Genomic DNA, 10,826 nt, shown 5'->3' with positions numbered 1-10,826 from the left:
AAGTATTAAAGAGTGAACAAGATAACAAATATAAAACATGTTAGTATCAAAGAGTTTACACTATAGTATTCTTACACCATTAGTGTAACCTTTTCACCTTGACATACTAAACTTAGCTAAACATAATAAAGAAGAGAAACATAAATAAACAACATAAAAATGTAAGTATAGTAAAGGAAATAAAAAGCATAAATAAGAGATTAAGAAAAATATAACATAAAATAAAACTTAAACATTACAAAAATATAAAGGAAAAGCGTGATCTTGATCTGGAAACCAAGATGCCTAAATGCATGGCAAATACCTCTTTTTATAGGCCGAAATTGGGAACTATTGATTTGTTGACTAATTGTTGAGTAGGTGGTCAGCTCTTAACTTGGTGACAATCCTTATCTTCTTATTTGAATAAAATATCATTGCTAATTTTAAAATTCATAAAAATTCATTAAGTTCTAGGAAATTATCTTAGCTTTCCAGTAAAAAAAAATTAAGGTCATTTGAACTTCTAGAACTCAAAATATGGGTTAAATACTGAATAGTGTCTGGGTTGCAGGACAAATTCAGACTTCTACGTTGCTAAGATTTGAACTTTCAAATAGTAGAATTGAGTCTTAGTTTCCCATGAATGTTTTAGGCCTATGTCTTAGCTTTCCATCTATATAGAGAAGACCTAAATCTAAGATCTACAGCTCCAGATATGATCCAATAACCAAACAGTGTTCCAGTTGGGGTTGAACCAACATCTCTTTTTTAAATTTGGCCCTCTCTTTGTCCTTTCAATTTTAGTACTTAAACTTACCAATCAATCCTTTCATTTATGTGATAGACCTGCATTTAAAATAAATATTTACCATAAATTAAAGGTATCTTATGATATCAGACTTATTATTATAAAACATGCTTTAGTTAAGGAGTTATTGATACTTCAAATGCAAAATAATGATATAAAACCTTGATAAAAATGCATTTTTAAGTGCTAATTACTAACAACAACATGTGAAGCTATCTTCTAGCTATTACGGAAAAAGAATCTTAGAACTTGGAATGAGGAGTGTCAAAAAGCCTTCAATAAAGTCAAATAGTAGAACCCACATCTATTTGTTCCTCTTGTATCAAGAAGACCTTTGTGAGTAAAGGAAATGAGTTATTTAATATCTAAGTAACTAAAGCAACTATGGATGTGTACTAGCCCAACATGATAAAAACAAAAAGGAAAGGAGTTATTTAATATCTAAGTAAGAAGCTCATATAATGTGAGTATAAATACACAGTGATAGAAAAGTTATATTGTATGTTAGTATAGGTGATACGAACCTCAAGATCACATGGTTACACAACCCATAATCAAGATGGAGATTTAGTCTCGAAAAACCAAAATAGATCTAATAAGAGTATGACACAATGAAAACCTGCCCTAAGGCATCAACACTATTGGAATGAAGTAGAATGATGCCACGAAGCTAGTTAACCTTTGATAAGTTAGATTCAGTTCGCTCTAGAATAGAAGAATGCAAGAATCACTCTCACATGTTAAAACTTCAAAAAAAATCAGAGTGATATTCATTCATGGCTGTTGAAATTTAGGTTACATGAGTTTAAATAGATCTTGAAAAATTAACCCTAATGGATCTACCATTGTGGACTGATTTGACCCACTTACAAAACTGACTTAAAAACCTTGAAATAAAATGATCATAATCTCGTATAAACAAGCCTTGGATCCTGGCAAAAAACAAAGTAGTAATTAAGTCCAAACAAGCCTTGGGCTGTAGCGAACAAAAATAAAAATAAAGTCCATAAGTCCTATGTCTTTATCTGCCCAATGATTCTAAAAACCAATATGTCATTAAATGTCATCAGTTCTTATTTCCTTGTGTAGTTATAATGAATAAAGAATCCAAGTGAGAAAAGGATTCTGAAACATTAATGAATTTTTGTCACACTTGGAAACTAGGTTGCAACCAATTAAAGATCCTTGTAGAATTAGAAAATTCCCAAAACAAATTATCATATATTTGTAGAAAAATGATCCTTACCAAATAGAAAGTCCATAAATCAAAATGAAGTAAATAAAAAAATTTGTACAACCTGTTCTAACCTATATAGCAAGTCTTTTCCAAATTTTGATTCAACTGAAAGTTTACCTCAACATAAACAAATACCTCTAGAATCTTCTAGTAAAGTTTCAGCTCATCCAACGGTTATATTTGGAGTTATGATCAATAGCATAAAACTGGATGATAGAAAATTTTACATCCAAATTTGAATCCGACCTTGCTTGGATCGTATCATTCTCTCTCTCTTCAAGATGATTCATCCTCGAATCACCAACAGGTTTAATGGATAATTCATTAGCCTTTTGTTTTAACCGTTGGAGTTCTTTTCTTGTATGTACTTGCATCCAACAACATTGTATGAAAATAATACTCGATAATAATTTCAAATAAATACACCTTACCATCCACTTGCATATCTATTTTTGAATTATAACTATTGTTGCTCTCTTTTGTTTTTTATCCTTTTGGTGTTATTCCTCCTTTTCCAGAAGATCATAGAATAATCTTCTACACTTATCAACCTAGTATTAGGTGGTTTGGCTTTATAATTTTTTTTAATTTCACCCCTCATTATTTTTTAATCTATGCATAATATATTAAATTATATTTTTTTGATTTTATCCTTATTTTTTTTGTTATTTTTTTTTGTTTTTGTAAATTTTTTTAATTAATTTTTTTTAATGATTTCATCATTGAAAGATAAATTAATTGAGTTAAATTTATTAATTAAAGTTGAGAATAAAACTTAACCAATTGCAAGTTTTAGAGATTTAAGAAGTTTATTTGAACTTGCTTTGTTATATTTTTATAATTTATCTTTTATATAGTTAGTATTAGATTATTTGATAATTTAAATATGCTTTTGGTATTTTTTTATCTTATTATTTTTGTTGTTTTTTAAATCAATTTATACATTATTATTATATTTTTTATATATTATTTAAATTACTACTTCAACTAGTGACTTAGTACTTGGATATTTTTATCCTAATATTTTTTAACGTCGAAAAAGAAATTTCATTGGCCTGGGGCGATGAGCCGGTAACAATTATAGTCATAAATTAAAGTACTGAGATTTTCTCATACCCTTGCCAGCACCAACATCCACCCCTCTCAAATAATCGTAGTTCAGTATACATAACATCTACAAATCTTCCTCGCATGGCCCATAAAATGTATGGTCGTTTTCTCTTTCGTTTTGAGTGGCTAACGTGCTTTATTCACGTGAAACCCATATGTGGTTTTTAAAGGAAAAAGGGACGTATAATAAATTTCTTTTACTAAACCTTAATAATAGAAAAAAAAATCAAGAAAAATCTTCGGTTGATTGAATATCTGGTCGATTATTTTTATGTAATAAATACTTTTGGATTGCTATCAAAATTGAGCCTCATGCAACGCAAAACACGGTAGTGTCCATGGCTAAGATCAGCCCAATAGGATGCAGCACAGTTGGATTTTAAACTCAACGGCAAGAGCCCAACCTGATCCCTTTGGTTGGCATCGAGTCCTCAGCTGCATTCCACTAAGGTTGTCAATTTCATTCTAATAGGAATTCTACTAGGAGTTCTGTTTTTTTAGGTAGGATGGTATGTTCTAATTTCACAGCGTTTTTTTTCATGTTATATATATATAATATTTGAAATATTAATTTAACAAATAAAAATTTAATTAAATACAAAGATAAATTAACTTAAAATTATCTAATTCAAATTTTAAACTTAACCCAATTAATTTAATAGATCTACAAACAAGTTGAACTAATAAATATATAGTTTTGACTTAAAAGAAATTAATGATATTTTCTTTAATGTTAAAACGATAATTAATTGTATTGATCCAGCTAGCTTGAATTAATATTTTAAATTCATAATCTAAATCATAAAATCATAACTCTAAATAAAACAAATAAAAAAATTATAAAATCCAATTCTCAATAAACTCAATGTTGAATAATAAAATTAAAAAAAAATCAATTTAAAAAAAATAACAATAAAATAATCTAAGTCTACTTGGATTAACTCGCAAAACTCGTAACTTAAATCATAAGGCTAGAATAATTTTAAAAAAAAAAAAAGTTGAAATGAATAGTAAAACCTAATTTATAGTTAATTAAATATTAAAGATGTTAAATAATAAAACTAGAGAAAAAATAACATCAACTAAAAAATAAACAAAAAAAAACTCGAATTAACACATCAATAAATTATAAAATCTAATATCCAAAATATAAACAAATATAATATATATATATATATAGATGCTTTTTAAATGAAAACATGATTTCACCCCCATACACTTGGAGATTTATTAAATGCAATGCTTAGCTTGACTTTTTTTAAAAGCAAAATGAATCAGTAGGGAAACTTACAGAAATAAAGGTAAAATTAATTGCATACACTATTATTTAAAATATTTGAAACTAAAAAATACTGATAATGTTCTCGTGTTTTTTCTTTCATTTTAAAATAAATTATGGGTGCTTTTTCCCTTAGATAATAGGAATAATGATGTAGAAAATAATAGGAATCATAGCTTTACAGAGATATAAATTAGATCAAGTTAGTCAAATAATCTAAATATATATTAAAATAACTCCAATTAATTCAGCTAACCTACAATCCAAATCAGTTTTCAAAACTAGGACAGATGCTGAAGCTAGAATGACCCGCTCTCTTCAATCTGTAAACCAGACTCCAATTAATTAACGGCACAAGTCTAGTCAAAATAAGCATCTTGCTTCATTTGCACAAGTTAGCCCTATTCTACTTTGGAGCCATGCCCTAGCATGTCTAGCAGATAAGCAGGTATACACACACCTAGGATTAAAAACACTACTATCTTTCAAATAACTGCAGTAATTTGAATTGTCTTGATTGCTTTTGCTGAAAAAAGAGAGTTATTTTCATTATCTTGATTGCTTTTGCTGAAAAAATATAGGGGGCACAAACAAGTTCCCAGGCATGCAACTCTGCTATGGTGCACACGAGATGGTGAAATGCCTTGGTTGCTCTCTCTAGAAGACACAAAACGAAGGAAAAAGGAGGAATAAAAAAAAGAGAGGGGGGTGGGGGTTAGGACAAAATCGTTTAGCTACCTCCGGGGTGCTCCAGAGAGGATAGGATCACCAACCATGGACTCATGCTTTCTAATGGCAGGAATGCTGAGTGAACGTTTTCTTATTTTTAGACTGCCAGAATTCAACATTCTCCTCTCACCTTTCTCCCTAAGCAGGGAAGAGTAAGAGCGTAGTGGTTCGGCCAACTGCTCGCTTCTGGTGCTAAGGAAGCGTTCTAGATTCTGCCTGTACTTGTCTCCTCTTTTGGGGCTTGATTGGCCCCAAGAAATAGGCGGAAGCCTGTCTTTGGACTCCTCATCATCGTCTGACCAATAACCGTTCTCCTGTACATCCTGCATTGCCAGATCATCGTATTCTTCATCTGATTTTGATGATTCCTCGTCAACTGAGCCAATCTGTACATCAGAGAAAGACATGCATGTAAGGACTCGCAAAAATTAAAAATTAAAAAAATGATCAAAAAAATCAAGTATCAGCCTTTTTTACAATAAAAGCATTTTTTTGGGGGTTTCCTAGCTGCACTATCCTGAGGAACAGTGCCAATCACCAGATCCTTTAGCAGTTTAAACAGCACTCATACCAACTTGATATAATACAAATATAATTAATGCACAAATGTTAATATATGGTGTTTTTTTATGAATAATGTTTTAAAATATAGAAATAAAATAAAACATACTAACACATACCTCTTCATGGTTGTGCTTCTCGGCATCATCATCACTAAGATCCTCATCACTGTCCACCTCAGGTGGATCATCAGCTTCTTCATCACTGCCATGCACTGAAAGCTCCTCCTTCAGCTGAAGAATCAAAAGTAAAACTTTCCAGTCAGAAAGAAGGTAGTCCATAGAAAATCAATTGCAGATCTTTCATCATTAATGATGATAACCTGAACTGCTGAACAATGACATCAATGATGGCTAGACTGTCATTTATGTATCTTATTCCTTTAATTGCACATCATCTACCTATTCCTCAACATAGATATTCAAAATATATGAGCTTTAATTGATTAATAAAAACAAGTGTTCAAATACCTCCTTGGCAGCCCCATCAAGCATCCTTGGCGAGCTGCAGCAAGAGGAGTAATACCTGCTACCTGTATCAGTCCCATCAGCCCTGGACTCATCAACACTTCCAGCATGACTCGTGCCACCATCACTGGGCCAAGCACTGATCCCGAAGTGCCCAAACTGAAGATTAACTGGTTCAGCCTTGCCTATCTGCAATGGTCCATACATTGGAATCCCTTTTCCACTATCGGTCCCCTGGCCTGATCCAGGCTTCCCATTACCATCTACTGAATCAACAGGCCAAGCCTTTGCAACAGACCCGTCAGTATTAAGAAGAGCCATCAGATGCCTAGAAGAACCTTTTCTCTGAATAAGCTGAAACATCCCCTTGGAGCTCATTGAGTTTGCAGCACACTGGTTCCTGTACTCCTCATCGACAAGAGCAATGGTATTTGTGGTAGGGTCATAGAGCTGTTCTCCTGCCTCCCGCCTTCGTAGGCAGCTGAAGACTGTTGCATGGATAGCTGCCACACTCTTATCAACATTTGTATTGTTGATTTTGGGGACAAGATGTTTGTCTGCCCGTTTGCAAAGATATTCTTGGATTGTTCTGATGTTTCTAATGTACTTCACATATTTGTTCTTAGCAGGGTCCAGTGTCATGTACTTTGCACGGACCGCAAATCGCTCCATGTGTTTGTCCTCATTTGTAATGTATATCATGAATGGTAAAATTGAAGGATGTTTCTTCATAAGCCCCATCTGCATATCAGAATAAAATTGAAAAAAATATTTTTGGCCATATACAAAGAAAGAAATTCAGCAGAAAGACCTGTAATTTGATGGAATGTATTTACCACAAAATTAAGGCTCAAGTGAACACCCTCAACAACTACTGATTCTTTCCTCTCTTCCCATGCAGTAATAAGACGATCAAGACTGTCAATCACCATCTCACTTTGCGCCTTGAACCCTTCAATCGCCAGTTGTTTCGGACTAATAAACTCAGCAGTACTGGAAGTCACCTCTGGTGCTCCACTACCAGATTTCCCAGCTGTATAACCATCAGACAATTCATCCTTAGATCGCAAATTTGCAATGCCTGCCAGTTTCTTTGCTTTTCTTCTAGCCTTTGCTTCTGCAACTGCCTCAGGATCTAAATACTCCCCAGCATGGTATGTAGAAGCCCAAAGCAGAGGATTTTGCTTCTCATCTACAAAACTCCTCATCATGTGTCGTATAGAATCAGTGGATATCACTGTTGTAACTCCTAATCTGTTACCCTGTATCAACCATGGAGAACACTCTGAATTGTCAAAACACACAGAAATCCAACCCTTATATCAAAACTACATACTACACAACATGCAAAATTCCTCTTCCAAAAACAAGCAAGAAATCAATAGGACAAAAACCATTATTATAGATTCGAAGAAGAACATGGTTACTTGGTAAAAGAAGTACCAGTAATGCAGACAAAGTAGATTTCCCACAGCCACTGGTACCACACAACAGCACAGTTACAGATTCCTTCCTTTCACGGATTCTGCAATGAAACGATGGTACCTCATTGAAATCAGAATTCATACAGGATGTATTGGATTTAAGGGAGGAGCAAATGACTTCTGCTAAATAGTGAACGACAGAAAGCTAACTGCTCTTTACCATGTTCATACCACAGCATAGAATAAACCACAAAACAGTATAAATATCAGAACAAGACAATTTTCCACATTCAATACTTGGGACACCACTGCCTCTTCAGCACAAACCTGACAAAGAGCGCCTATCTAGCAATAAGGACATGCAGTGGAGCATGTACAATATGACAGGTTCAAGAAACAGCCAGCAAGCACAAATAACAGCAGGGAGAGCAGAACTAATTATTCATTTATTTTCATTCAGAGCTACGAATTTATTCCTTAATGTCCACAATTGTAAAGCAGCATGTGGGGAAAATATGTCAAGTAGACCCATATCAATACAAGAATATTTGAACACTCCAAGAATCGCAAATGATGACCATTAGCACAGTAAGAACCTTGTAAAGGAATAAATGCAGGTGTGACAACACTCATTCACTCATCATGGATAGAAATAATGTATAAAGAAAGGAATAAAAGGAGTACACTTTACCTGCATGCCAAAACCAAGTCCTCCCTCTGGTTAGGCCCCACATATTTATATTCAGTCAGAGCATCACAAACAACGTTCAAGAAACTCTCCCTTCTAACAACTACAGTGGTACGCCTTTTGTACAATTCAAATGGTATACTCTTATTTCTATCTTCCTCTGAAACCAAACGATTGCTGACCTCTATTTTGCCCAAGCTACCTCCACTCGACAAGCCATCTTCCCTCTCAGAATTTTCTTTTGAAGCATCCACCCCTCTTATCTCAACTTCTTTGGAAAGTGAAACCTTGTTTGAAAATTCATGTCTCATGACCTCAAAAACCCTTTTGCTAATCTGAAAAGAGAAGGGGCACACTCAGCAAGGTTTGTCCACTCTCTTTAGGAAAAAACAAAATATCAAGTCACTGGTCAACAGCTATAATTAATTTCATAATTATGCGCACAATCCAATTAGCAAACTAAGAATAACTCAGAAGTTGTCAATGCAATACGCAGAATAGACTGTGATTAAAACACTTCAAATCCTTAAATTGCCAGGATTTTTTTAAGCATGATTGAATGTTTCTGAAAAAAGATTTTATGTTTTCATGAACATAACTGATCAACTTCAAGAAAGTCAAAAATATATAATCAATGAAAATTACATGATCCGAGAAAAGAATAACATTTCCATTTCAAATACAAAAATGTAAGAAAAAAGTGCAAATTTTATTCAAAATAATGTAGGACAGGACATTCATAGAACATATTGTAGTCAAGAATCCAGATCTATCAACCGCTCTTTCCCGCGATCAATTACAATCTACAACTAATCACAATTCTTTCAAAAACATAGAAAGAATCAAAAAGATATTAAGAATTTCCAACAAAAAAAAAAATTCACGAAAAAGAAAAGGTTTGTGTTATACCTTAAAAGCATGACGGGCTTTACATCCCATGAGTTGCAGAGTACTCTGCAAAACCGGACGCGTATATCTAAAAGACTCTTTCCCTTTCTCTTTCCCTCTTTTTTCTTCATCATCAACCACCACTATGTACAGAACTTTTCCCACCTCCGTCGTCATTTTTCCTCTCTTTTCTCCCTTTCTGCAACCAAAACACAAATATTCTGAGCAACCCAACTCTTTTTTCTTTTATTTTCTTTTTTTTAGGAAACCAAAAAGAAATCTAACAAAGGAGCAATGCAGGTTTTGTAATGCGAGTGATTTCAAACCTGTGAGTGTGTACAAAGAATCGAGAGCGCAAAACAGGAGAGGAAGGTTAGGTTAGGTTTGTCAGAGAGAGAAGAAAACGCTACGGTCGGACATGTGTAGAGGAAGAAGAAGAAGAGAGGATCTGTCTGTATTAAGGCATGAATGCCTATGCTTAGTCACCTCTCCTCCACGCATCGCAAGAAAAGCCTCCACGAGTCTCCTTTAATACGCGCTTCCTCTTCTCTTTTGTACGGTAAACTTGACTTTACCCCTACTTTTTCACCAATCCTCCACTTCAACCCTTATAGTTTACAATTTTCAAAGTCTATCATAATAGTTTTGCTAAATGGTCTAAACACTTCCTAAACACCCAACTAAGCCCTTGACCATTCAATTTTCTTATTCTGTTCCCTCAAACTATCAGGTCATGCCGTCAAGGCGGCTTGTGGTGATGTTCCAAATAAATCTTAGTATATAGGAGATCAGGTTTATATATTAGATAATTAATTAAATTTTTTAATTTTGATAATTTAATTCATAATTCTAGCTAAGAAGGATTTCATTTGATGAATTTAGAAACTCTTTTTATATTTAAGTGGTTTTTTTGAAAAAGTATCATAATATTTTAGAGAAATACTCTGAAAATATATATATGTACTAGAGAATAGAAATTATAAATCTGATATTTAAAGGATTAATAGTGTATTTAAAAATCATGAGTATTATTTTTTTATAAAAAAAGACTAAAAATATAATTTTATCATGATAGTTTTATTAAGAGGAAATATTTCTAACATATAAATTAATAAAAGATAAATATTTTTTATATAAGTATTAATACTGATGGGAATAGGATGGATTTTTTAAAGATTTTTATCTATTATCTTTTATAATGTATTAATATCGATATTATTTAGACTAGGTTGGAAAAAATTTCTTTTAGTTTTCTTAAAAAATTCAATTGTTTTTATAAGATATTATAAAATTCATGCGGGTCTGGGAGGAGAACCAGGAGAAATGAACTTAAATATTGTGTTTGGGAAAAAAAATAAAGGAATGGATGAAAATATTAAAAGAGGAAACGGTTTTTCTTGGTTATGAAAAAGGAAAGTCGCTTTTATAAAAAGAAAAATCACAATTTTAAAGCCCAGATAAACTCTCTACAAACAAAGGTAATATATTAGAGCAATTTCTTCAGTTTCTCCCCTACTTGGGTATGGCGGGTCACTGAGGAAGACTTTTATATTTAAATAATTTTATTTTTAGTTATTTTTAAGAACTATGAGGGTGTGGAATTAGGAAATTTAAACAATGTGGTTATACTGGAATATTAATGGATCTATAAGG

General features: G+C 32.7%; 1 protein-coding gene across 1 annotated transcript; it reads right to left on the bottom strand.

The window, feature by feature from the left end:
- Positions 1 to 4,880: 4,880 nt before the first annotated feature.
- On the bottom strand, positions 4,881 to 9,681 carry LOC105108072 (uncharacterized protein DDB_G0273453/DDB_G0273565-like). The gene is made up of 8 exons (XM_011002228.1): positions 9,500 to 9,681; positions 9,195 to 9,372; positions 8,289 to 8,620; positions 7,617 to 7,698; positions 7,010 to 7,435; positions 6,177 to 6,914; positions 5,826 to 5,939; positions 4,881 to 5,531 (listed from the first exon to the last, which is right to left on the bottom strand). The coding sequence occupies exons 2-8, from the start codon at positions 9,348 to 9,350 to the stop codon at positions 5,151 to 5,153; spliced, it is 2,229 nt and encodes a 742-aa protein (XP_011000530.1). The 5' UTR covers positions 9,351 to 9,372; positions 9,500 to 9,681; the 3' UTR covers positions 4,881 to 5,150.
- Positions 9,682 to 10,826: the final 1,145 nt, after the last annotated feature.

Source organism: Populus euphratica, unplaced genomic scaffold, assembly GCF_000495115.2.
Source record: "Populus euphratica unplaced genomic scaffold, PopEup_1.0 scaffold263.1, whole genome shotgun sequence".
In the NCBI taxonomy this organism is placed as follows: domain Eukaryota; kingdom Viridiplantae; phylum Streptophyta; class Magnoliopsida; order Malpighiales; family Salicaceae; genus Populus; species Populus euphratica.
Note: the sequence above shows the minus strand (reverse complement) of the source record. Positions and strands in the feature narration are given on the sequence as shown.

Bases quoted from the DNA above. Each gene is read 5' to 3' on its own strand.
- LOC105108072 (XM_011002228.1), bottom strand. From the start codon at position 9,350: ATGACGACGGAGGTGGGAAAAGTTCTGTACATAGTGGTGGTTGATGAT. The intron at 7,436-7,616 runs GTACTTCTTTTA...TGGTTGATACAG, and splicing joins CTACTTTGTCTGCATTACTG to GGTAACAGATTAGGAGTTAC. The intron at 5,940-6,176 runs GTATTTGAACAC...TTGATTCTTCAG, and splicing joins TTGATGGGGCTGCCAAGGAG to CTGAAGGAGGAGCTTTCAGT.